Source organism: Phytophthora cinnamomi, assembly GCF_018691715.1.
Source record: "Phytophthora cinnamomi strain GKB4 chromosome Unknown Contig27, whole genome shotgun sequence".
Classification (NCBI taxonomy): Eukaryota; Oomycota; class Peronosporomycetes; order Peronosporales; family Peronosporaceae; genus Phytophthora; species Phytophthora cinnamomi.
The window spans coordinates 580733-606858 of NW_027150960.1; the positions used below are offsets into that span (position 1 = coordinate 580733).

Consider the following 26126-nt stretch of genomic DNA (forward strand, 5'->3'; position numbering starts at 1 on the left):
CATTTGACCAAGGCCGCCAACCAAGTTGAGGGCACTGAACTAGCTTCGCTTCATTCTGCACCCTGGTCTCGCTCTCTCAAGCTCGATAACGGCGACAACTTGACCAAACGCTCGCTGAGGACTGTCGACACGACTGATGCTGCGGGCGAAGAAAGAGGAACTCAGTCTGCTCTTTACTCTGCTCTCAGCAAGTTTAAAGAAAGAGGAATTCAGTCTACTCTTTACTCCGCTCTCAGCAAGTTTACGAAGACGGTCAAACTGAAAAACCTCTCCAACAAACTGCAGATCAAGGCGTGGCTAAAGGCAGGGCTGAACCCCAAGGAAGTGTACAAGGAGCTCGGATACACAGGAAAAGAGCTAGCGCTAGTTGAGCCGCTACCGGGGTACAAGTTATGGCTTGACTTCAACGCAGCCTGGCTAAAGAAGAAGTAATCAGTGAGGTTCCACGAAAGCAAAAGAAGGCTAAAATGCATTTGTTGCGAGGAATATCCGCCGCGCACTGCACTCGTTCAGCATGATGTATCAACCGAGAAGGAGAACAGGCAAGAAGATTGAGTTCCTCAGAATTGTACTGCGTACAGTACGGTGCTGTTGAACTTGTGGGTGCAGGAGTTTGACGCTGGGGAAATGCCCCCATGATCATTTGTCTTGACTACCTTCGGGATTAGTGTTCAGATCTTTCGGAAGATGTCTAGTTGGCAATACATGTATCGTTAAACTAAATCTTGACCGACTTCAAGTGAGCACAGCAAGAATATAAACGACACTTGCAATCTTTTCAATTGATGTACTTAGTATCTGTGGTCAAGCGGGCCTTAAAGCCCGCGAACCAGTACTGCTAGAATAACAAGAAATCGCGTGATCTTCGTGTCCGAGCTTGAGGAGTCGACTTGTGACGGACGCGATGAATTGACGGTTGACTGTGGTCATCTTTTATCGGCTTCGGGCGACTGTCTGCACAGAAGTGGCCGGCATCTCACTCTCCAACGATCAGGATACGCATCATAGGTGAGAACAGATCCTTGAGCCCTTGGTACTCCAGATTAAGTACTCTAATCATCCCTAGCAACGTTGCTACAACAAGAATGCTGGATCGCAAACAAATTCCCGAAGATAAAATATTTAGCATATAAGCTTAGGACAAATACATGAAGCCATGGTAAAAACCATGCACTCCCTTTGATCATTCAGGACTTCAGCAAGATCTTCTCTCTTTCTGAATAGAGTCTGTAGACGTTCAAGAAGTCAGTGTCTTTAAACCGCAACCACGCAGCAAACAGCATATATTTACCTTTGGAACTCATCGTCCGAAATGGATAGCATTGTCCCGTCCATCACCATAATGAATTCGATAGCACTGCGCAGATTGACGAAGCAGTATCCAGCCCTAGGATTTAACGCAGTAAGCAAAATGAGCGCTCCTTACGGCGTATCCCTGCCGTAGAACTTACTTTGACATCAGATCAGCTTGGCTCCGGTACGCTGAAATGTACTCGCAGTTGGAATGGAGTCGAGGAATTTGCGAGTGCAGAACGATGTAGATAAACACCGGTAGAAAGTCGTCGGCACCTGGTCGACTGCCCGAATCTCCCCTAGACAAGTTCAGAACGCTAAAAATGACGCTGCAGCATCGGACAATGCAGTTAATCTTGTCTCCTGGCGAACGGAACGAGTTGATACGACGCAATTCATCCTCTGCCATTGACCAGACGACTTCGTTCCGCATGCAAGGCTTGATGTCCAACATTGCTGGCGTGATGAACTACATTTCCAAAATAACAACGAAACACACGCGGCTAGTTAGCATCACAATACATAGTGCCCCGCATACAGTTTTAACGTACCGACAGAAGTTGCATGCGACGAAGTAGGACTTCATCCTCTTTCAACCACAGCTGACACTCCTTCAGCTGGTTGAAAGCAATGTCGGATACTTTATCCATCACGTACTTTTCGATGCCGTCACGCGCTTTGGCTAGTTTACCCTCAGACGCGTGACGCCAGGCCGGGTGGTTCATCAAAATCTCCTCCATGTTCTCAAAAAAACGGTTGCACCGGCGACGGAATTCGTGGTTCCCGTAGAAGTCGTATTCAACATAGTCTGTGGACCGGGGCGGTCGGCCGTCACCACGAGGTCCCAAAATCGAGCCTACAAACATGCGGATTTTGTCCAATATGTCTCTCGAGGCAGGCAGGCTGATACGCTGCAAGAACTCGCCGTAGGTCAAACTGTCCTCGCCAGCTTTGTCTCCACTAGCTGGGTCGGAGTCGGAAGTTTTATGTTTGGACTTGCTTTTAAGCGCTTCGTCCACATCAGCAAAGAGGTTCCTCTGACTGCGACTTCTGGTCGATACTGTCGAGTTACCACTGTCCGCAAACCCCAGACACTCATCCTGGTCCTGGTTGGATTTCTCTAACTGGCCACGCGCGCTCAAAGGTGCCCCAGGGGACTGGTTGCTCTCGATATCTTCATCGTCATCGTTATGAAGGAGCCCGAGGTCGCTCACACTCAACCGCCCGGACATGGTGCGGTTGGACTTGCGAAGAAAGCCCGCAGATCTCGCGAAAACCTCCTCCGTAGGGCTACTATCCTGTCGTTCGAGCGATGGTCGCCGCTTGGTAATCGAAATGCCTCGCGGAGACGCCCACGACCGCGGTGGCTTTGAAATGGGTTCACCCACATCCCCGAACAGTGACGACGATGACGACGAGGCCGTCGCGGTGCTGCTCGAGCTATACACACTGGCACTGGCACTCATGTTGTTTGCATTGGTAGAAGCTCGCGGAGTGTAAGGCAGCTCGCCCAAATCAACATTCACCACGTCCTCGCTGAGTTTCTCGAGTTCCGTCGGCAAGTTCTCCCTCAGCGACTCGACCGCCTTCTCCACACTGTCGCCCTGAAACCCCATCGAGTCCAGTCGAGCCTCCAGCATTTTTTGCGCCGGGTCTGCCATCCCCACCGCACCCGGATAGTTCTTCATGGAGCTGAACGTCGAGCTCTTCCCACTCTGCTGCGAGCCGCTGCTGTGATTCTCCGTAAAAGAACCCGTCACTGCTCCTCCAGCCACATCTCCCAGTGTACTCCCCGCTGCAGGCACTGGCAGCTCTTTGGCCGCATCAGCGCTCGTCGTCGCCGCGTAAATCTTGGCGATGACCTCGTCCTGCTGCTCCACCGCAGTGGCGAGGAACTGGCAGCGCTCGCGCAGCCCCGCGAGCTCCAGGTCGCGCGCCAGCAGCGCGCTGGTCAAGTCCGCCACCTCCCGCCGCAGGTGCTCGTTGGTGCGGCGCAGCTGCTCCACGTCGTCGCGACTCACGGCGTCGCTCTGGCTGCCTCCGTCGCTCATGGCCCTGCCGCTCTCCTCCGAGGCCGTGGACGACAGCAGCTCCTCTCTCCGCAGCGCGCTCTCGATCTTGCACGCGGAGTCCAGCAGCTCCACCTCCTCCTCCTCCTCCGAGGACCCTGGGAATAAATCTGCAATATCTTCTGGAAATTTATAATAAAATTATAATAAAAGAACATAATCAGAGCGCGGCCATGTTGAAGCCAAGCAGCCCACCGTCACCCAGCCCCAGCAGCGTTAGGGCGGTAGGGTATAGTATACGGCTGCGTACCGGGCGTGGCCACGGAAGCGTCGCGCATGGCTCGGCTGGGAGGTCCGCGCGTCCGTCCAAGTGCCGCCTGTGCTCGAGGCCGCAAGTTGGCGAGTGAGAGCTCCACGTTTTCTTTCGGGCTGGAGGCGTCTGTTCTTTGGTAGATCCAACAGTCCCATCTCCAAATGACGGTCGGTGGCGGTAGGCTGCGTCTGCTGACACCGACTGGATCTTTAAGGGATGCGTTCGTGCGGGGTTTTGACCCGCGTCAACTCAACCCGAGAAGATAAAGAAAGATACACTTGAGACCGTCAATAATATGCGCGAGGTGGTGCTTGGGCTGGTGCTGTGGAGCTGCTGGCTGCTGCGGCTGGAGGGGCTGCTGGAGCTGGACGTGGGGGCGGCCTCGGCGCTGCAGGTGCACCACGTGCTCAGCGCTTTGTACGCGGAGGGAGACATGGTGCAGCTCAAGGAGGTCGCGCAGCTGGTGGTCAAGGAGAACAACACGCAAGGTTCGTGCGGTGTGTTGAGGTGGTAAAGTATTCGTTATTGCTGACGTGTTGATTGGTGACGGCAGTGCTGCGGGACTTGAGCGTCCCGAGCGTGTTCCAGTACCTGGGGGTGGCGCAGTACGCGCTGGGGGAGCTGGAGGAGGCGACGAGGACGTTCGAGCTGGCGGTCAAGGTGAACGACGACGACGTGCAGAGCTGGGTGCACTTGGGCAACTGCTACTTGTACCAGAAGAGGCTGCCCGAGGCGGTCGCCGCGCTGGAGGTGGCGGTGGAGCAGAAGGGATCGGTGAATGACATGCATGCGTTGCTGAAGGCGAGGAACTGGATGGCCAGCTGGAAGGACCGGGACGCCTCGATGGCGCAAGTGCAGCGAATGCTGGAGGGGGCGTTGCGGTCAGGGCAATCGGCCGATGGGAACGCGTTTGATGTCGCAGAGCTACCGCTGCACACGCTGGTGGAGCTGCGGCGACGAGCGTATGAAGAGCTCGATGCGGCTACGGAGAGACTCTGTTGTGACGCCAACACGGACTTGAGACTGAAGGCGCCGGAGCTTCGGATTGGGTTTGTGTCGTCGGATTTCGGTGTACACCCGGTTTCGTCGTTGTTGCGTGGCCTGCTTGCGCTGCTTTCAAGCCCGGAGCACCAGACAAAGGTGTACTGCTTTTCGCTGTCGGATGCCGCATCTTGGTGGAGTCGTAATATCTCGCGGACGGTTGACTACATGATTTCTCTGAAGGGCAAGAACTCGCTAGATGCTGCGAAGCTGATCCAGTCACACGAAATCCACGTGCTCGTAGATTTGAATGGGCACACACTGCATTCTGGAATCAGCATTTTCACACACCGCCCAGCTCCCGTTCAAGTGGCGTATCTTGGGTACCCTATGACGACAGGCAACCCGTCTATTGATTTTATTGTGAGTGATGGTGTGGCTACTCCAGCCGAGACGAGTGGAAGAAGTTTCACCGAGAAGCTGCTGCTTCTGCCAATCCATTACATCGTGAATGACCATCTTCAAATGCTTGGTCACACTCTCGAAGGAGAAAGGCCGGCGCTTCCTGCACTGGTTGGGCGAAGGGAAAATGTGTTCGTATTCGCTACATTCAGCAACTGGCAGGTATGATACTGGGCGCCCTCGTTTCCAATCAACTTTGAAACATCTCGTCTAATTTCGTGTTTGTGATGTTCTTGAACTGCAGAAAATGGATCCAGCAGTGTTTAGCGCTTGGATGGAGATTCTAGCTCGTGTTCCGTCCAGCGTTATGTGGTTTATCAAGTATTTTGGACGTGAAGGAGCAATCGAAAATCTTCGAGCCGAGGCAAATGCACACGGCATCAACGACAACAGGCTGATATTCTCCCCGATGGACCCGTGGATCGACCATACATACCGGAAACGCGCTGCAGATCTCATTTTGGACACATCATTAAAAAATGGCCACACTACCGTTCTTGATGCACTTTGTGCTGGCGTACCCGTAATTTCGCTAGAAGGTGATCGAATGAGCAACCGCGCTACAAGCTCTGCTTTGAATGCTCTGGGTTTTCACGACCTTACAGTGAACTCGCTCAAGGAATACGTGGAGGTGGCGGTGTATTTGGCAACACACAAGTATGTCCTGCAAAAACTTCGTCAAAGAGTCGAGGACAATCGTTTGCACTATCCGCTATTTGACACAGCAAAGTACACAAGTAAGTTTGAAGAATCGATCAAGGTTGCATGGCAAGTCAAGAAATCGAGACTGCAAGCCGGCGGACCAACACGAGAAATGCACATCTTCCCGGAATCGTCACTCGTAACACCTCGCAACTTCCCGGTTCTGTCAGCAAAAGACGACAAGAACACCGAGGATGAGTACGTGGTTCGTGTCCAAAACGCGCTGGCGGCCGAGGAACCGATCCACCTTCACATTGGTGGGCATATCAAGAACTCTGACTGGTGGATCGTGGACGCGAACGACGGCGACATCGTGGACTTCGTCATGCGCATGGAGAACCTCTATGCGTTTCCGGATAGCTCAGTCGACGCAATCTACGCCTCGCACGTGCTCGAGCACTGCACGCACGGTGTCGGCCACGAGCTGGAGAACACGCTGCGCGAGTGGCACCGCGTGCTGCGGCCCGGCGGGCAGCTGCTCGTGTCCGTGCCCAACCTGTTCGTGCTGGCCTCGCTCTTCATCAACGAGAGCATCCCGCACCAGCACCGCATGTGGTTCATGACGGTCATCTTCGGCGGGCAGACCGACATCTACGATGTGCACAAGGTCGGATTCGACGAGGCCATCCTGGTGGCGTACCTGGAGCAGGCGGGCTTCTGCGACTTCACGCGGTACGACGACTTCGGGCTCTTCTCGGACTCGAGCGTGCTGCACGTGTACGACACGCCCATCAGCCTCAACGTGCAGGCCCACGCCTGCAAGTAAAAGTAAAAAGGCAACATTCGTGTCCGTGATTGGTCTCGTGCAATGATTACCGCTCACCTTCAACTTCAACATGCTCCTTGCGTATGTTCCGTGTCCACCACACCACGAAACCCGTCATCTTGCCTAAAATATTCCGCCGCACAGGCAGGGGAAAAATCTTGTGCTGAGCAGTCAGTCGGTTCGAGCTCGTCTGAACGTGCGGAGAGGGCGGCGACACGCGCGCCTCGGACAGGTACTGCGCGTCGTGCAGGGCCCCCCGGCCTCCTCCAGCGCCTGCACCCACTAACGCTCTCTCTGCTGCTCGCGCCTCCCGCTTCTCCCGCCCTGGAACGCGCCTCCTGTCGCCAGAACGACAGCCCCAACGACTGCCAAGCCATGAGCGCGCGCTCCAGCCAGCGCTCGAGCTTCAACGGCTCGCCGCGCCACCTGACGGTGGAGGAGATGAACCAGCTGTCCATCCGCAGCCTGGAGGAGCTGAACCAGCTCTCGCAGGCCACGCGCGAGTTCGGAGAGGTCTACAGCGGCAGCCCCGACGCCTCCAGGCGCAGCCCCAAGTTCCTGCAGCGGCTGTTCGACCCGCTCGAGAGCAGGAGCGACGCCGAGTGCCTCTTCCGCGTGCGCATCTCCGGCATCCAGTGCCGCAACCTGCAGGGCCGGCGCTTCAGCGGCAAGAGCGACCCCTTCGTGGAGTTCTACTGGGACGACCCGGAGGAGAAGGCGCCGTACGCCACGCCCGTGATCAAGGCCGACCTGAACCCGAACTACAAGGGCGTGCTCATCGCCTTCGAGTACAAGGCCACGCTCAACGCGCTGCCCAAGCGGTTCCTCTGGGTCAAGGTCTTCTCGAACCGGAAGTTCCACGCCAAAAGCGTCATCGGACAGACCAAGGTGGACTTGTGGAGCGTCGCGACGGGCCCCGTGCACCACGACCACCACCTCATTGGGTGCGACAATGGACGCGTGGTGTTCAACTGCTACATGGAGCAGTGCAGCGAGTGGAACATCTCGGTGAGCGACGTGGGCGTCATGATGCCCGCGATTGCCAACGAGCTGGATCGACCCGAGGGACACGATTTCCAGGAAGATGCGTCCCTGCCGTTGAAGAAGTTTGGAGTCAGCTACAAGTGCACGATCGGGACGAACGAGAAGTTCTACATGGGCAACAAGCTGAAGCACGCGATTAAAAGGGAGATTGGAGACATCCAGGAGGTGAGCTTCCAGTCGCTGGCGCGTCTGGCGGTGCTGTCGTCGCGTGTGTCCAGACCGAACACGCAGCCGAAGGGAGAGGCCGGAACGGAGGACGAGGTGGCAGCGGATTCGCTTGTGGCGCAGGACCCGATGGGCGTGCAGTGGGCAACCTCGTCGGACTACTTGCCGCCTATTACGCGGTACAGCACTTTCGATGAACTCATGTCGGCGACGCTGACGTTAGAGGTAAGCGAATGACGCGCGAGGTAGGTGTTCTTATCGTCTCAAATTACAATCTTGTTTTTTTTTCCTGCTAGGTTCGTCAATTGCTAGTTGGTCGAGGCCAAATGTCGACGGATCCCGATGGTGGTTTCTTGAGCTTGCTGGAAAAATACAAGAAAGACACTTTGGTGAGTCTTGATTAGTTATATTGCCTTAGCGAGCTGGGCTAATACCGACGTGTGCTCCTATGTTGCTGTAGGCAACCCCGAACACCGACGTCCAGTTTGACGAAGAGATCAAAAACACGATTCTGTTCGGTCAAACATGGCTGTCCTTGGAGAAGATTTTCGAAGATGCCTTGCAAGAACGAATGAAAAAGAAATACGACGCTGATCCTGGTCAGGGTATGAATGGCCTTGGCTTTTCCGAGCAATTTGTCACGAGTAAATTTGAGCAGAGCTTGACTTTGAAGGGGCATCAGGTTGGAGTGATTTATGGCACAATACTTTTCAAGCGTATCCCCGACGTTCGACAGCTTCGATGTGGTGTGAACAGCGAGAATGGTATATCCTCTTCAAGTTCTGTTATTGTGGGGACAGCCGCGGCAGGATCTAAGAAAAATCTCCGCAAATCGAAAGTGGTGATCCCTGTTGAAGCTCAGCGCGTGCTGGAGAAGATGCAGGATCTCGTGGAACTAATGGCTAATCGACAAAAAGATGACAAAGAAGGCAAAGTGCGGAAGGCGACAAAGATTCTAAAAATGCTCCAAGTGTCACACAAGGCGTCGATGCTGTCGTGGGTTTATGTATCGGCTGAAGCGCTGGAAGAAACAAAAAATATCTTGTTGCGACTGTGGCAGTTCCTGCTTGAAAATATTCGAGTACGACATTACACGCTTCGAAATGTCTTCTATGAATTGCTGTTCTATTTAGTCAAGCGCGCCGAGCTGAGTGACTTACCGTTGCTTGGTTTTGATTCTACCGTGGTGACCACCGTATTGGGGACGAAGCATACACATAAAGTATCGAAAAAGGATCTGGAGTTCGGTCTGAAGCTGCGGGCGATGCTAGTTGAAACCAAGTTCTGCGTTCTTCAAACGGTATCGGTCCGTGGTGTGATGAACAACAACCTCATGTTCTTCGTAGCAAGAATGTTGTCGGTATTGTGTTTCCGACTACCAAGCTTTGGCGTGGAGCTGTATCAGTTGTGGTCGGAATCTTATAATGAACCCGTACCTGAGCTTGCCGCTGAGTTCCGCATGAATGCTGACGCTGATTTGTTCGCCATGGATGGTCTGGAAGCTCATTTGGATTGGCGACGATTTCACAAAGCCATTTTTGACGAATATGGCGAAAAGGCCCTTCGACACCAGGAAGAAGAAGCCGAAGACAAGTACGAAGTAACATCAGAGGCTTGGAAATCGCGGTTCCGTCGTCTCAATGGGGAAGCGAACACGTTAAACATCTTGCTGGTGGATCAGTGGCTGTGGTATGTGTTGGATACCTTAGCCGTTCTGAACCAGAAGATAGGTTGGATTCATCTACCTGGCTACACACAAGTGCTTATGGTGTTCTTCTTAGAGTTGAAGACTCAGAAGTCAGGTTGGCTTCCACCAACACTGTACAAGTTGTCATGTACAATGCTGTCGAACTCGAGCTTGATCAACCCCATGACCAAGTTTCTTCTTAGCAGCACCAGTGTGCATGATGTCACTGCGGTCATCGGTGCCGTGGAACTTCTCGGTGTGTGGATGTACATGATTCGAAGTTGGCGCGTTCGCTTGAGTTCGTATCGACTGTCACATCTTGAAAATAATGATCGCTGGAATTTCCATCAAGACGATCAATACTCGATCCCAGCAGGTGATGAGGTGTCGTTGCTACCCCCGTCGTTTGATTTCCGATTCCTGTGTGCGGCACTGCGCATTCTGCTGGATTCGGAGCACACACAGGTTGTTTTGACAACCCTGGAATTTCTGTACAATTGCTGGGATTGTTTCCCAGAGAGGCATGCAGATAAACTCCGCTTCGAGCTTCTCCGGTCTTTCATCCGACTGTTTCTTCATTGGCATCGTGAAGTCCGTAGTTTTTTCCAGACGCTGATTGCGTTCCGCGCGATGAAGTCGCATGGATGGACTCAAAAGGGAGCTTCGTTCGTGAACACACCTCCCCACAGCCGGCGGCAAATCGATGCTGTGGCTGCGGATTTCAACTCGTCGCTTGGAACTGAAGATCACAGTGATGGTGGGCGACGATCGCGATCTTACAGTGCGAGTAACCTGATGGATTCGGTACATAAACGACTTAGTTCATCGTCTCCACGCTCATCTCCGCGCTCATCGCCATCACCGTCTCCGAGGAATTCGGGTTCGAGCTTGTCATTGACGATATCATCTCCGAATAGCCGAGGGTTCGGAAGTGGTCATAGCACTCCAACCTCCGATCACAAGAGCGACGGCTTCCATTTGGATAGAACGAAAACGCGGAGCATTTCCGAGGACTACGTGAAACACCCGATCCCACCGCAGCCTAAGATGGACTCGAATATTCAGACGAAGTTTAACCGACTGCTGGAGTCGATCTACATCGCAGCGAAGAAGTATATAGATCAACAGAGCGAGAGCGGAAACCTGCTTCGCAGACAGACCATGAAGGCAACGTGGAAGAAGAAGGGCATGCTTCTCAAACAGGGCTTCATCTACAAGAACACTTGGAAAAACAAGTATTTCTCCCTTCAAAATAACAAGCTAGGCTATGGTGACTCGGAACATGGCCCTATCAAGCGCGAAATCAACGTGATTGGCAGCGTGGTCTCGGAAATGTCAAACCAGCTGGACCACTCACAGGGTACGCGAGTGGTGCTCTTTAATTGCTTCTCTGTTGATAGCGGGTACCAGAAGTTTGTGCTGTGTGCGCCGACATTCGAGGAGCAGCGCGAGTGGATAGAAGTGCTGACGCAAAATGCAACGGCGGAAACTGCCGAGCGAAAAGATAACGAAACACTTTCGCAGCTGGATCTCGCGGAGGTTGCGGGTCAATTAGAGTCGCTGGCCGGGAAGAACACGACCAATGATGAAGTGCCGGAAAATCTCCTGCCGTACTCGGTGCTGGCCGTCAAAGAGTAAGTTCCTGTAGCTTGACACCTTGCTGTGATACGCAATGATGTAACTCTGTTGCTGTGTTTCTTAGATGGCTGAACTTGCGCGTAACCGCAATGGAGATCGAAGGAAAAATTGCTGCTGGACAGCCCTTCCAGATGCCAGTGCTGCTGTCCAAGTCGTCTCTTTACGCGGATGATGATTAGACGGACAGCTGAAGGCACGAACTCCGCTTTGTGCAGAAGATTGGCGTCTGCAATTGATATCAACTTCGTGGTGGGCGCACGAACCTCGAGCCTTTTCATCCTTCTTGTTAGTTTCTACAAATTCAACATCGTACAAATTTTAAGTCCTTATCATTTGTGAGCACAATACCAAAGATCTATGCACGGACGGCGACCAGGTGTACGGATACATGATGTGCAGAGAAGCTTGCCCACAAACTCTCGGTTTTGGATAAGTTCACCCCCAACGTGATCCTAGAAGCGTCATTCCATCTTGAATTCATCCTTGTCCACTACGCAAATTCTGATTACAGCGTTGCCAGTCGACCGGACGGTTTAAGTAAACCTACTTGGAACTTCCAACGAACTTCCAACTCCAGTGATGAACTTCGGTCTGTTGTTGCCATTGCACTAATTAGCGTCGACGCTGTCTCCATTGATCATGACAAAGTGGGGCCCCTCGCACAGCCTGAAGCCGTCACCGTCTCCGAGAAGGCTGCGGTAAAGTTCAAATCGCGTCTGCTAGTCAACGCGGGGTGCACTTCGTTCCCAGTATCAATCAACACTACTGGAAGGATCAGTGGCGGACTGAAAGGAAATTCGGGCAGCGAAGGGTGTGACGCTGCTCCGTTGGGATCGCAAGTCTACGGCCGCGCTACATGGCTCCATGACGTCTGGGCCATCATGTACGCCTGGCACTTCTCCAAGGGATTCAGGGATGGATCAGCGTTTTGTCGCCACGACGGGTACAGTGCCGTTGTGTGGATCAACAACTATGCGTTGAAATCGCCAAAGGTTCCTAGGCTTTCGTTGTCCACGTCGAAGGACTCATACAAGAACCGAGCGCTTGCTTCGTTCATTAACGGCACAACCCCGTTCCTGCTGCGTTATTTACAGGGCCTCGGCAATGCTGCTTTGATAACCATGGACAGGCCAGGTGGAGCCTTTCAGGACGTCATCATGTGGAGCAACTAACGGATGCGGCTCGGGAAGCCCTCAACAACTCGGAGAACTTTGGCTGTGCTGACGTTCCATTCAGCGACACCAACTTTCCCAAGTAAAGCGTGGCCATTCTAGGGCTGGTACGCCCATCAGATATTTTTTGTTTAAGTGTGCTGAATCCATTCACTTTTACATTTTGCAGAAATGATTGAAATCGATCCAAACGAACGAATCTGCGTTTATTATTCTTGTTCTGCGCTATCTTCTCTCCAGCTAGATGCCTTCTCTTTTTCGTCACCGATTCAATTGCCCGAGCTAAAACTTCCACGCTTTGTTGAGCCTACAAAGAACAGGGGGCGCTGCCCACCGACACTCCACCGCAACCGAGCCGCTGGCACGCAGCTGGTATACCCGGTCACGGGACACTTCGCGCGGGTACTTACTGATATTGCGATTTCTGTGGGACGTGTGGTATAGTGGCTACACGCTAGTCGTGTTCGGATCTCGCAATGTACTGGGTAGCAGCAGAACATGGTCATTTCGAGACAGTAAAGTGGCTCTATGCGCACGTTTCAGAGTCTCGCACAAATATGGAAATTGATAGAGCTGTGGAGTCCTCGCATTTCTACATCGCGCGTTGGCTGCAGTCACGCTTCCCTGGTTACAGGATTGGAAGCGCTTTAGAGGGCCACAAATCCCTCGTCTCCGTGGCCAACTGCTGGAGTCCTGTGAGCGGTTTTGAAATGCTGCTATGCCTCCTCGTGCGCTTCAATTACGTTTTCACCGCGTAATTTCTGGGTGAGCTCCGCTCACAGATATCACCCGTTCGCAAGGTAAAACCCGTCGGTTTTGTAAGAATCTTGAACGCTAGGTAGACGAGCATTACCCACCAACCTAGACTCGAATCCGATCTGGGCTACTTTGAGGTATCTGAAGTAGCACGAATTGTTTTGAATACACGTAAAGCCTCGCGTTGCCACGACTACATTGTCTTGCCGAGAGCAAATAGACTTTGCGCTTAAAACTCTGAATACAGCACTTCCTCCGCGCGCTTGACGTTGATGTCGCCGTAGTGGCGCTTCCAGCTGTGGATCCTGTGACGATCGTTGCCATCTACCATCCATTCGATCACGCGTGCTCGCCGAGCAAAGTTCGAGTCTCCGTATGCCCTTCCAAAGCCAGCACCGCCGCCGTAACACAGTTGCACGCCGTCGACAAGGCAGCAGTACTCGTTCAGGTGGTCGTGGCCCACAAACGCCGCCTTGACCTCGTTCATCTCCGACAGCGTCGACAGCAGCCGCAGGTTCATTCCTTGGCTCTGCACCCACTCGTTCCTCTCGCCATGGCAGTCGTCGCCCGAGTAGGCAAACTCCACGAGCGGAATGTGGAAGAACATGAGCGCAGGCAGCACGGAGTCCGCGCTGCTGTGTCGCTCGGAGCGCCCAGTCTCCGACAGCTGCCGGTAGTAGTTGATCTGGCTCTGCTTGATCCAGTCGTACTCGTCGTACACGTACGCGTACTCGTCCAGCCGCGTCTTGGCCCCCGAGTCCAAGAAGTACATCCGGAGCACCGTGTCTCCCTTCTGGCCCCAGCCTCCTCCAACGGGAGCCGTCACATTGAGCAGGTAGTTGCCGACGCCGTCCACGCTCTCCGGGCCTCTCTCCGTGTACGAATGTTCTTTCTGGGACACCATCTCGACGATCTTCTCCCTGGGGAAGTCGCCCTCCTCCTCGTGGTTGCCGAACACCATGGCGTACGGGACGCCGCGCTGCTCGGCGGCTTTGGTCACGGCGTCGACTGCCACTTGGTGCCAGCTGGGGCCGTGCACCTGCACGTTGTCGCCCGTGAACGCGATGAAGTCGGGCGTCTCCAGGTCGATCAGCTGCTCCACGAATCGGTACGTGAGCTGCTCGGTGCAGTTCTCTGCGGCCATGCCGGCCGGCACGCCGAAGCCGCAGTCCTGGCTCGCGTTGCCGCTCACGTGGATGTCCGCCAGCTGCAGGATCCTGAACACCAGCGAGCCGTCGTCCGAGCGGCTGCGCGCCTGCAGCGGCGGCTTCTCTGCCCACGCGGAGGCGCCGAACGCGGCGACCAGCGACCAGCACCTCGCCCAGGACAGCCGCATGCTTGAAGTGGTCGGACCAAATCGGACCAAAAAGTCAACACACAAAAACGGACCAAAACTCGACACACAAATCGGACCAAAATTCAACACACAAAAATAGTGCCAAGTACCCAATCCACGGACCAATTCGCCGCTAAATGGAGCTGGACGAGGAGCAGCGCGGCGTGGCGTCCTTCTCGCTGCCCGCGAGCCCGACGGGCTCCGAGCCCGTGTCTGTGTGGGCGGAGGACGCTCGCGTACCCTCCGCCGCGCCGGACTTCCCGCTGGTGCTCTGGGAGAGCAGCAGCAGCAGCAGCAGCGAGCAGCCGGAGCTGCCGCGCACGTCGTCGGCCATTGTGCCGTTCCAGAAGCTGCGGCTGGACACGAACCTGCACCAGACGACGCTGCCCTACCGGCTGCAGGACGGCTCTCCGCGCTCCAGCGCGAGCTCGGCCAGCCTGGGCTCGCCCGGCTCGTCCGCCGGCTCGGACAGCCCCGCCGGCTCGAGGAAGTCGGCGGCGCAGCGCTTCTTAGGCCTGGAGACGGACTCGCAGGCCAGGACGGCGCAGATGTCGCAGGACTTCATGGACGCGCTGCGGCTCGGAGACCTCAAGGCGCCGCAGGACGAGCCGCAGCTGTCCGTGCGACTGCGCGGCAGCCGCGTGGAGCTGGCCTCGGCCTCCGAGGAGCAGCAGGTGGACTTCCTGGGCCCGGCGGAGAACATCAAGAGGCTCTTCAAGCTGCCGTACTCGCAGTCGCGGGTCTCCCTGGCCGTGCACCGCGTGGGCAGCACGCTCGTGGTGGATGGGGAGCTGGACGAGAACGACCTGCCCGCGGGCTTCGAGGACCTGCCTCAAGACACGCTGCAGCTGGCGCAGCAGTCCGACGAGACGACGCAGAGGCTCTTGTACGAGAAGTTCATCTATGAGAGCACGGTGAAGAGCCAACTGCCACCGTCGGAGAGTGAGGTTGTGGGTGGGCAGGACGAGATAGTGACGCAGAAACCCAAGGTCAAGAAGCAGGGGAGAAAAAGCAAGAAAGCCAAGAAGGCGAAGCAGAAGGCAGCAGCCGGGTCGACTGAGAAGGTCGGGTTGTTGCCGCCAGCGGAGCTGAGAGGAGGTGTAGACAGTGTGGACGTGCCGGTGCCACCTCCGTCGATCGGTGGGTTGAGTTCTACGTGGGCGGCTGCTACTGGATCTGGCACTGGTGGAGGGGAGCAGGATGTGCATGTTACAGCTACGCAGGCGACAAGTCGCCAGCCTGGATCCGCACCGTCGAACGACCAACAGAAGCCTCCCCCGTCGTTCATTCCGACCGAAACCAATTGGTTCGCTTCTGCTGCGCAGCATCCGCCAGCATATGGAGACTCACAGACGTTCCAGCGCATCTTGAAGTGGAAGTTCAATGATCTCAAAATGGTGCGTGTAGTATGCAGAGATCGATAAGATTTCGGTGTGTGTGTTTTTTTCGCTAATGATTAATGCTCTGAATGGTACGTTCAGATTCTAGGTAGCCAAGTTCTTTTGTTTAGCAATCAAGAGCACCCGGCTGTCTCGCTCAAGCTTCATGACATGGATAAGGAGTTGTCTTTGTGCACTGTACTCGATTATTACTTGGACAATGTTATCGCGAATATCCCGGAGCTGGCTATTTGTCTTCATTCGAAGGGACTCGTGCGGGGCTACAAGTTAGTGGAAACCCGACAAATCCCTTACATGTCTGGTTCGGGCCGACCCTTGTTTGATGTTCAAGATGTAAGTATGAACGCATCGATGCTACTGAAGTTTCTCCAGGAGAATTGTTCACGACCCAATGGCACCTATTGGCTGCATCGAAAAGAAGGTGAGAGTTCTTTGCGGCTCTATGACGTGGATGTTCTTTCGCAAGGAAATCAGCTCAAGTGGAAGTATATGATGGCGATGTTATGTTATCGGTTTGCTGCTCGGGCGTCAAGACTGGCGAATTCGCTCGCAGCGGGAACGCCGCACCTGCAGCAACAGCTTCAGCAACGTCAGCGCGAGCTATTGCGTACGTGCATGAATTTACTGGGGGAAATTGCCCAAAAAGGAGGGACGGCCCATAGCTCTATATGCTCTTCAGTCAGTGAGCAGCTTGCGGACACCTATCTTCGCGAGTGCAGAACTACCGATTCAACATCTGATGATTCAGATCGAGGGTCGGCGATCGAATCACTGGAGAAGGCAAAGCAGTATCTACGTGCAAGCATTCGGCTGTTTGAGGAATGTATGCCGAAAGACTCCGGTGCAGTCTTAACGCACAGTGACGATGGAATCAATGATATCGAAGCTATCGAAGGAGACGGCGAGTTAGCACCGGGAGATGAAGATGACGAAGGTGAAATGGGCAGCTTCATGAATGAAGAATTAAACCGACTTCAGCTCAAATTCAGTTCAGCCTGCCTCGAACTGGGACAGCTTTATGCGGGAACTCAGAAATGGGCGGATGCAGTGAGGTGCATTGTGGAGGCAAGCAAATTCTTACCCCTCAGTTCGATACCCGATGATGTACAGCCACTTGACTTATTTTCCTCGAACCAGGACTCGCTGCTTGACGCGTTACTTGATAAGCTGGATTTCGACGGAGTTGGAAGAGGAGTTTTTTCACAAGACAAAATCCCAATTTGCATATCTGGAGCGGAACTACGCTGCTCGTTGCTAGGACTGATCGGCGACATGTGTTCTCAGAAACCACTGGAAGTACACGGGTCGCTGACAGTTCTATACGACATAATTTCTGGCGTAAAGCGAAATCTGCTTTCTACCTTACGTGAAAACGAAGCTGAGTTCTTGAAGACTTTTAACGAAGAAACCGAAACCTTGGACCTTGAGGTGCTTGCAAGTAGAGGGGAGGGTCTAATGATGCTGTCCTTCCTGGCGTATTTGCGAGCGCTATCACCATCGGCCGATTCCGAGCTCTATTTGTGCGTACCTCATCTGCTTTCTGCCATATAAATCTTCGCGGGCTAACAAAATATTTACCGTGCTCTTTTGTAGCTTATTAATGAAAAAGCTTGGAAATGCGAGCAACGAGCTCGGGAAATACTTCCTTGCCACCAAGCGAGACTACAAAGAAGCTTTTAGGTGGTTTGATCGCGGCTGCAAAATCTTCAACGATATCGAAGGTACAGTACTACACACTACTAGTAGTAGTTTAGTTTACACTAGGCTTGTGCGCTGTAATCGTGGTTCTCATGCTTTCGATATTGCTCTCGTTTTCGAATGGCAGACGGAGTCAATGTCGCACTTCTTCGAGCAAACCTGGCTCACCTTCACAAAATTTTTGCACAAGGCAAGTCTGCCGACTCTAGAGAAGAGCACTACCGAACAGCTATTCAGCTTTGCACGGACGCTCTGCAGCTTCTTAAGCAAAGTAAAGCGGACGTGGATCTACACCGAAAAGTGAAAGGTGAACTGGCCCTAACCTATTTGGTGTGGGCAGTGGATATGGCGGGCCACGTTTCATCCATGGGCCCTGCAACACATTCATCGCTGAAGACGCACGAGAGTGAAGCTCTGAAAGTTTTCAACAAGGCGATGACGCTCTATGCGGAATTGGGCGACCAGAAACAGGTTGCGTCCACCCATTACCAGATTGCTTCGTTCTACAGTCGCATGATCTCGGATACGTTGCGAATTCGCACGGAGAGCTCGGGTGCAAGCAAGTCTGAGGGATCCTCCTCGACACTTACAAACCGGATGGAGATTGCAAGGCGTCACTATGAAAAGGCGTTAGACTACTTCGCCGCGGTGGAGGTGGGTAAAACGTTTGTGCTGATCCACCAAGAATTGGCAGATTTACACATCCTTGGCGGTCGCGTGGAGGGTGTCGAACATGCGCTGCTGATTTTGCTGAACACTTACGAGGCGTTCGACCGCGCCTCGGCCAGCGACTCGAAGCTCGAAAGGGAGGAGATGGCGGCATTAGCTCGCGATATCGTGGCAAAGGTCAAGACTGTGCTACACCAACTTATTAGACTGAGCTCCGGCACACGCTCTAACAACGTGCACACCAAGACCAAGAAGCTAGAGATGTTCAAGAAGATGTATAAAGAGGTGATCTACTATGATGGCTACAGCGCGGGCAGCATTGTGCCGATCTTAGGCACTCTAAGGGGTATGTACACGCAGTAATATACTACATGTATCTGAATTTTGAACAAACGCTGGCTTGACTGTAGATGTGTACTTGCGCTACTAGGCAGCACTTCCGGGTATTTTATTTTACTTGTACTACGTAGTAGTATTACCCCCTGTCCTGCGCAGCCATCGAGTGAAACGCACCGCCCAAGTTAAATGCTAACTCTTAACAGGACCTCATTGAGCACGCAATACTTTCGTCGAAGCACGAGGGTGTACAAACTAGTAAACGCAGGATCGTACCCTGGGTCGAAAGGGAATGTAGTGGTCTGTGCCCTCGTGCAATTGAGTGGGTGGGTACAAATTTCAATCAAACGCAAACAGATATGCTGGTTCTGACGGTGAAGGACATCCGTTGTTAGTATTTTCTCATGGTTGTCCGAGCGTGTTGAATACCTCGCCGACTCCCAGCGCGATATTCACAAACAACACCTCTATTTTGTCAGTCAAGACGACTACAACAACCAGACCACACAGGGACCGACAGGATACATGCCGAGTTACAGCGAGATGGTTGGGTCTGGCACGCCGATCGCCGAGATCATAAGATATTGATTCGAGCTGACACACGACCGTACCCATTTCTGAAGCGTGTCGACCCTTTTCTAGAAACCACATTTTAAGGAAGAGTTAAAGGTCCAAAACAAAAAAGGGTCTGAGACACGACACAAAATTTCGCTGCGCGTTCGACACCCATTCGACAACATTCGAGACCACATCGCCCAGCACGTTGAAGCAGAAGATCGCCGCGATGGTCATCCAGACAGCGCCTACAGCCGACACGTACCTCCCCATTCACCAATTTGCCAGCTATTACACAAGCACAACCGACCAAGACAGCAAGCAAGCTCGACAACAACATACAATCATGTTCAGCTCGTGGGACCTCGTCCGACCGCACTTCTGGTATCCCATGTCGTCGCTGGAGCAGTCCATGATGGAGCTCGAGCACATGGCCGACCTCACGACGCACTCGCGCTTCCCGTTCGATGTGGACAGCGAGATGCTGGTGGCGCCCATCAACGCGGACGACGACGACGAGTTCTTCCGGGACCTGCCCGTCCTGGCGCGCGAGCAGAGGCCGGCGACGCAGCACCGCATGGCAGCGGCGCAGCCGCAGACAGAAGAGCGGGAGTCCACCGTGCAGACCAATTTGCCGGCCCAGGTCCTGGCGGCAGCCCGGGACAACGACCCCAACAAGGCCAAGGCTAACGTCCAGTCACGCGTCAGCGCCAACACGAAGACCACAACAGGTATCGCAGCTCCAAGCGCCAACGGACAGCAGACCCAACAAGGGACCGAGGCCGACGCGAACAACCAGTACCGCCGCGCCTTCTCGTCCTACTCGTTCAGCAACTCGTCCGTCGTGGACGACAAGGGCCGGCTCGTGACGAGCACGCGGCGCCGCTACGAAGACTCCGCGGGGCGTCTGAAAGCCGTGCACGAGCGCCAGATCGAGGACAACAAGCTGCGCACGACGTGGAACCGCATGGGCTCGGACGACAAGGGTCAGACCGAGGCCGTGTGCTCGACCGGCACGCCCGAGGAGTTCGAGGCGCTGTGGCAGCAGACGCCGTTCGGCGAGGCGCAGAAGAAGACCATCAAGGAGCAGCAGCAGTAGTAGCAGCAGCCACGACATGTGCAGCCGGATCAAAGACAGTAGCAAGAGTAGCGGTCGCCCGAGGCGAAGGCGAACTCAAAGGCGCGGATGGAGGCCGTTCCCATGTCAATGGAGGAGTAGAGCGACGTGACCAGCATGGCCGAGTTGGCGAACCCACTTAGCGACAACCTTCGACCACTGAAAAACTCCCCGACGATGGGCCCGGAGCGACTGCTGACAGACAATTCGGTGCGCAAGACCTGCATTGTAGTCGATACTTTGGTACTTACGTAGGTAGTAGGTACGAAGCCGCTTCTTTGATAAGAAAAAAAACTACTACGTAGTACAAGTAATATGAATGGAATCGATGAAATAAACTCAAGAAGTGTGTAGCACTGCTTTTCATTGTTCTTTTGTCAGAAAAAATAAGAGAACAACAAATACTGTGCAACCGCGAAGAGGGCCTATGTACTCCAGCGGTGACTCACTACGGGTTCATCTCGAATGCCTCGCACAACTTTAGAACTCATGAAAATGCGTGACGGGTGCATTGCTCGTTATCTACACTCTCTAGAAGGCATACATGTAGCGAGAGCGATGTCGCCAAGTTGTAGCGCTTGCTCTTGTTTAATGCCCGAGACAATCTAAGCCGACAGTTTCTTCACCACCTCAGCGAAAGACTTACCCTGAGTCACAGCGATGTCCTTCTCAAGCTTCGACACCTGGCGGTCGCTCTGAGGGCCCGCGATCGCGCCTGCGCCCCAGGGAGAGCCACCGTGAATCTCTTCCACGTTGAAAAGCTCCTTGGCGCGATATCCGAGAGGGACGTAGGTCATGCCGTGCGAGACCAGGAAGGTCACCGCCGACAGGGCCGTCGTCTCCTGACCAGCTCCCAGCAGGGACGTGCTGAAGAACGTGCCGGCGGGCTTGCCTACCAACGCGCCGCCGAACCACAACTGACCGGTCGCGTCCATCAGGGCCTTCGCCTGCTGGGGGAACACGCCGAAACGCGTCGGGAAGCCGAACAGAATGCCGTCCGCCTCCTTGAGCGTCTCCGGGGTGGCAACCGGGTAGTCCCTCTTGGGCGGCGCGTGCGTCTTGGTCAGAATCTCGTCCGACAGCGTCTCTGCGATCTGGTAAATCGTGGCAGTCACGCCGGGGACAGACTTGATGCCTTCCTTGATAGACTCGGCTAGGGTGGCTGTGTGGCCGTAGGTGGAGTAGTAGACGATGGCGATGTTGGCGCTCATGTTGGAGGACAGAAGTTACTTCTTGTGTTGGTCACGAGGACGATTGAAGAATGAGATGGTTCGTAGTGAAGGTCTTCTCCGGTTGGAAACCCCCGTCTACGTAGCCGAGCGGGGAGTACCCTACGGCCGGTTGTCTTGACCATGGGCACCAAACACATGGGGTGAAGTGTAAACCAACACGATTATGAAGACCACTATTAATACGGTACGGTATTCGCTATCGGATTTTGGCGCGCACATACCTCACAACTCGAACAATCTTGCTATCAATGCGCATACCGGAACATAGCAAGCGCGAAAAGCTGGGAACCGTAATCTCAAAACAACCGTATCCGAAAGATAAAAGACTACGAAATACTATCTATTGGTTTTAAATTAGTGACAGGATACTGTCGCTTTTATAAATTCTGCTGTCCTATAAGGACCTCCTATTCGGTGTTTTGCTTTAATAGGGTTTTCGTAATCTGTTGGCAGGGATGCCAGTTTGATGTCCATGTTTAGACTTGATTTCACAATGTGCTTTGTGGTGAATGTGGCCGAACCCCACGTTGTCATATTTCGTTTCACTTCATGTTTTTGCATGACTTGCGTGCTGGATCGATTCATTTGAGTCATTACGGTAGCCCAGTTATTTAGTATACCACCGTGGTGGTGCCGACACGGCGGTGGTTCCGTGGACTTCGGGAAGATGCTGCCATAGCAAAACACTCCAGAGTAACTGTCCATGGATGTAGCGATGGATCGCACGACCGTACCCATTCCTGAAGCGTGTCGACCCTTTTCTAGAAACAACATTTTAAGGAAGAGTTAAAGGTCCAAAACAAAAAAGGGTCTGAGACACGACACAACATTTCGCTGCGCGTTCGACACCCATTCGACAACATTCGAGACCACATCGCCCTGCACGTTGAAGCAGAAGATCGCCGCGATGGTCATCCAGACAGCGCCTACAGCCGACACGTACCTCCCCATTCACCAATTTGCCAGCTACTACACAAGCACAACCGACCAAGACAGCAAGCAAGCTCGACAACAACATACAATCATGTTCAGCTCGTGGGACCTCGTCCGACCGCACTTCTGGCATCCCATGTCGTCGCTGGAGCAGTCCATGATGGAGCTCGAGCACATGGCCGACCTCACGACGCACTCGCGCTTCCCGTTCGATGTGGACAGCGAGATGCTGGTGGTGCCCATCAACGCGGACGACGACGACGAGTTCTTCCGGGACCTGCCCGTCCTGGCGCGCGAGCAGAGGCCGGCGACGCAGCACCGCATGGCAGCGGCGCAGCCGCAGACAGAAGAGCGGGAGTCCACCGTGCAGACCAATTTGCCGGCCCAGGTCCTGGCGGCAGCCCGGGACAACGACCCCAACAAGGCCAAGGCTAACGTCCAGTCACGCGTCAGCGCCAACACGAAGACCACAACAGGTATCGCAGCTCCAAGCGCCAACGGACAGCAGACCCAACAAGGGACCGAGGCCGACGCGAACAACCAGTACCGCCGCGCCTTCTCGTCCTACTCGTTCAGCAACTCGTCCGTCGTGGACGACAAGGGCCGGCTCGTGACGAGCACGCGGCGCCGCTACGAAGACTCCGCGGGGCGTCTGAAAGCCGTGCACGAGCGCCGGATCGAGGACAACAAGCTGCGCACGACGTGGAACCGCATGGGCTCGGACGACAAGGGTCAGACCGAGGCCGTGTGCTCGACCGGCACGCCCGAGGAGTTCGAGGCGCTGTGGCAGCAGACGCCGTTCGGCGAGGCGCAGAAGAAGACCATCAAGGAGCAGCAGCAGTAGTAGCAGCAGCCACGACATGTGCAGCCGGATCAAAGACAGTAGCAAGAGTAGCGGTCGCCCGAGGCGAAGGCGAACTCAAAGGCGCGGATGGAGGCCGTTCCCATGTCAATGGAGGAGTAGAGCGACGTGACCAGCATGGCCGAGTTGGCGAACCCACTTAGCGACAACCTTCGACCACTGAAAAACTCCCCGACGATGGGCCCGGAGCGACTGCTGACAGACAATTCGGTGCGCAAGACCTGCATTGTAGTCGATACTTTAGTACTTACGTAGGTAGTAGGCACGAAGCCGCTTCTTTGATAAGAAAAAAAAACTACTACGTAGTACAAGTAATATGAATGGAATCGATGAAATAAACTCAAGAAGTGTGTAGCACTGCTTTTCATTGTTCTTTTGTCAGAAAAAATAAGAGAACAACAAATACTGTGCAACCGCGAAGAGGGCCTATGTACTCCAGCGGTGACTCACTACGGGTTCATCTCGAATGCCTCGCACAACTTTAGAACTCATGAAAATGCGTGACGGGTGTATTGCTCGTTATCTACACTCTCTAGAAGGCATACATATAGCGAGAGCGATGTCGCCAAGTTGTAGCGCTTGCTCTTGTTTAATGCCCGAGACAATCTAAGCCGACAGTTTCTTCACCACCTCAGCGAAAGACTTACCCTGAGTCACAGCGATGTCCTTCTCAAGCTTCGACACCTGGCGGTCGCTCTGAGGGCCCGCGATCGCGCCTGCGCCCCAGGGAGAGCCACCGTGAATCTCTTCCACGTTGAAAAGCTCCTTGGCGCGATATCCGAGAGGGACGTAGGTCATGCCGTGCGAGACCAGGAAGGTCACCGCCGACAGGGCCGTCGTCTCCTGACCAGCTCCCAGCAGGGACGTGCTGAAGAACGTGCCGGCGGGCTTGCCTACCAACGCGCCGCCGAACCACAACTGACCGGTCGTGTGACGGATTCATGTAACTATGCATGATTCGTCAATTTCTTCATACGTAAATTATCAATTGGTACATTTGGCGTACACGTCAATTGATAACTTGACCAATGACAGTTGAGAAGAAGTTTTTGTCGATAGTTTAGCGGACGTAGCTACAACAGGGTAGTGCAGCAACATGCTAGCGACAGTTAAAACTCAATGTCACTCTTCAATTTTCCGTCGTGAGCGCTAGTACCATTACAGGTCGCGTCCATCAGGGCCTTCGCCTGCTGGGGGAACACACCGAAACGCGTCGGGAAGCCGAACTGTAAGGCTTGACACGTAGAAGGCCGCGAGTGAAGATGTACCGCGATGTGGAAACGTGTAGGTAGTTGGACGTAAATTGCAAAGTGATATTAGTTGGTTAAGGCCTTGTGGCCGGTCGTCTGGGCCAGGGCCTAAGGCGGTGCTAAAATGAATGAATCTGATTGGTCAATCCACTTCAAGTTGAAGTGGGTTGACGTGCGCTATACAAGAGTAAATGTACACGACAGAGATCATGCACCCTAGTGCATGTTCCTTACTTACCCACTTGTCTTTGCGTAGTGGATGTTGTAGTTTAGATGTGCGGGCCTTGACGTGCTCGTCACGTCTCGGTCCTTACATCCTCCCGGGTTTGACTTCACGTTGACGGCGCTTGAAGTCGTCGACGAGAACTTTCCAGTGAGAGACGTGTTTGATGTCTTTCTCGAGTTCCCACGAAGATTCGTGATCTGGGAGACCATGCCACTTGACAAGCCACTCAATCTTGCGATTGAACTGACGCTTGCGTAGAAGTTTCTCGACAATGTGGAGGTCTTCTCCAGTGTCTTCATTCGTGATGATGCGAGATGCTTTCGGAAGAACACGAGTCTCAAACTTGTCCGGGTTGGAGACGTAATGGCTGAGAACGTCTACGTTGAAAGTAGGGTTCAGTGACTTCATACTGCGTGGCAAAATCAGACGAGCAGCGTTGTCGTTGATCATGCGCTTGATAACGAACGGACCAACTTTACGAGCGGCTAACTTTGCACGTTTGACGTCAATGTCTTTCGCAGCATGCTTGAGTGGAATACGGCGTGTATCCAGCATAACCAAATCTCCTTCCTTGAATTGCACCTTGCTACGGTGTTGATCGTAGTACTTCTTTTGCGATGCTTGAGCCTTGAGTAAGTGCTCCTTGGCTTTGCCAATAATCTTGTCACGTTCGTCCTTGAAGCGATTTGCATACTCAGACAGTCCTTGTTGTACTTGAACTGTGGTAGACAGCGTAGGAAAAGTTCCGAAGGGATTGCGTTCCTGACGCCCTGTGTCTACTTCAAATGGCGAAAGTCCTGTAGAGGCACTGACTAGCGTGGCATGAGCATACTCAATCGTTCCAAACTTGGCAGCCCAGTCATCACCATGATACGAGACCATGCAACGAAGTGCGTCTTCTAGTACCAGGTTTTGACGTTCGGTTTGGCCGTCAGCTTGAGCGCGATATGACGTTGTCATATTCAATTGTACACCCATGACCTGCGCGAGTGATTTCCAAAAACGCGATGTGAATTTGGGATCACGATCACTGATGATCACTGCAGGCACTCCATGATGCCGAACGACATTGTCGAAGAAATAATGAGCGATTTCTTCGGCATCATCAGTAGTGTGAACGGGACAGTAGATCGGACGCTTGGACAACTTGTCCACGACGGTCATGATAGCATCATAGCCATCTGATTCTGGCAATCCAGTAACGAAATCCATGGAGACGACTTCCCAACATTCCTTTGGAATCGGAATTGGAATCAACTTGCCATTCTTCTTGGCATTGCTGTGCTTCCAACGTGTGCATGTTTCACAACATTGCACGTAATCAGAAACGTCTTCATGAAGCGACGCCCAGTAGTACCATTGCTTGATACGGAGGTACGTACGACGAATTCCTGGGTGCGCGGCAATACTGGAATCATGAAATTGCTCAATAATCTTCGTTCTTAGACGATTGCGCTGCGATCTCGGGACACAAAGTCTCATCATTTTGGACTCCTTATCGTCCGTGAATTGCACATAAAGCAA

The 26126-nt window shown here is 53.7% G+C and overlaps 10 protein-coding genes across 13 annotated transcripts; 5 read left to right on the forward strand and 5 right to left on the reverse strand.

Moving 5' to 3' along the window:
- Positions 1-1187: 1187 nt before the first annotated feature.
- Positions 1188-3640, reverse strand: IUM83_03979 (Vacuolar assembly/sorting protein VPS9; the record flags this gene model as incomplete). The annotated part of the gene is made up of 5 exons (XM_067928016.1): positions 1188-1227; positions 1292-1387; positions 1452-1762; positions 1845-3484; positions 3613-3640. 5 exons carry the CDS (start codon positions 3638-3640, stop codon positions 1188-1190), a joined length of 2115 nt encoding a protein of 704 aa, XP_067793736.1.
- Positions 3641-3910: 270 nt separating this feature from the next.
- IUM83_03980 (UDP-N-acetylglucosamine-peptide N-acetylglucosaminyltransferase) lies at positions 3911-6526 on the forward strand (the record flags this gene model as incomplete). Its single annotated transcript, XM_067928017.1, has 3 exons — positions 3911-4103; positions 4169-5220; positions 5303-6526. 3 exons carry the CDS (start codon positions 3911-3913, stop codon positions 6524-6526), a joined length of 2469 nt encoding a protein of 822 aa, XP_067793964.1.
- Positions 6527-6901: 375 nt separating this feature from the next.
- On the forward strand, positions 6902-11239 carry IUM83_03981 (duf1765 domain containing protein; the record flags this gene model as incomplete). Of its 4 annotated transcripts, XM_067928019.1 has the most annotated exons (8): positions 6902-7735; positions 7802-7960; positions 8032-8124; positions 8196-8253; positions 8394-8417; positions 8536-9424; positions 10340-11056; positions 11125-11239. In XM_067928019.1, the coding sequence occupies 8 exons, from the start codon at positions 6902-6904 to the stop codon at positions 11237-11239; spliced, it is 2889 nt and encodes a 962-aa protein (XP_067793967.1). The 4 variants fall into 4 exon arrangements, with proteins under 4 accessions (XP_067793967.1, XP_067793968.1, XP_067793966.1 ...); XM_067928021.1 differs by having other exon boundaries at positions 8196-9421; positions 10409-11056; XM_067928020.1 differs by having other exon boundaries at positions 6902-7960; positions 8196-9421; positions 10409-11056.
- Positions 11240-13217: 1978 nt separating this feature from the next.
- On the reverse strand, positions 13218-14324 carry IUM83_03982 (Calcineurin-like phosphoesterase; the record flags this gene model as incomplete). The annotated part of the gene is made up of 1 exon (XM_067928022.1): positions 13218-14324. One exon carries the CDS (start codon positions 14322-14324, stop codon positions 13218-13220), a length of 1107 nt encoding a protein of 368 aa, XP_067793962.1.
- A 137-nt stretch (positions 14325-14461) lies between these two features.
- Positions 14462-18454, forward strand: IUM83_03983 (Erythroid differentiation-related factor 1; the record flags this gene model as incomplete). The annotated part of the gene is made up of 5 exons (XM_067928023.1): positions 14462-15721; positions 15806-16057; positions 17009-17244; positions 17318-17445; positions 17550-18454. 5 exons carry the CDS (start codon positions 14462-14464, stop codon positions 18452-18454), a joined length of 2781 nt encoding a protein of 926 aa, XP_067793963.1.
- A 757-nt stretch (positions 18455-19211) lies between these two features.
- On the forward strand, positions 19212-20081 carry IUM83_03984 (uncharacterized protein; the record flags this gene model as incomplete). The annotated part of the gene is made up of 1 exon (XM_067928024.1): positions 19212-20081. The coding sequence occupies one exon, from the start codon at positions 19212-19214 to the stop codon at positions 20079-20081; it is 870 nt and encodes a 289-aa protein (XP_067793971.1).
- Positions 20082-20704: 623 nt separating this feature from the next.
- Positions 20705-21310, reverse strand: IUM83_03985 (NAD(P)H:quinone oxidoreductase, type IV; the record flags this gene model as incomplete). The annotated part of the gene is made up of 1 exon (XM_067928025.1): positions 20705-21310. The coding sequence occupies one exon, from the start codon at positions 21308-21310 to the stop codon at positions 20705-20707; it is 606 nt and encodes a 201-aa protein (XP_067793972.1).
- A 928-nt stretch (positions 21311-22238) lies between these two features.
- On the forward strand, positions 22239-23108 carry IUM83_03986 (uncharacterized protein; the record flags this gene model as incomplete). Its single annotated transcript, XM_067928026.1, has 1 exon — positions 22239-23108. One exon carries the CDS (start codon positions 22239-22241, stop codon positions 23106-23108), a length of 870 nt encoding a protein of 289 aa, XP_067793969.1.
- A 624-nt stretch (positions 23109-23732) lies between these two features.
- Positions 23733-24044, reverse strand: IUM83_03987 (NAD(P)H:quinone oxidoreductase, type IV; the record flags this gene model as incomplete). The annotated part of the gene is made up of 1 exon (XM_067928027.1): positions 23733-24044. The coding sequence occupies one exon, from the start codon at positions 24042-24044 to the stop codon at positions 23733-23735; it is 312 nt and encodes a 103-aa protein (XP_067793970.1).
- Positions 24045-24686: 642 nt separating this feature from the next.
- Positions 24687-25562, reverse strand: IUM83_03988 (Retrotransposon nucleocapsid protein; the record flags this gene model as incomplete). The annotated part of the gene is made up of 1 exon (XM_067928028.1): positions 24687-25562. The coding sequence occupies one exon, from the start codon at positions 25560-25562 to the stop codon at positions 24687-24689; it is 876 nt and encodes a 291-aa protein (XP_067793960.1).
- Between the last annotated feature and the right edge of the window lie 564 nt (positions 25563-26126).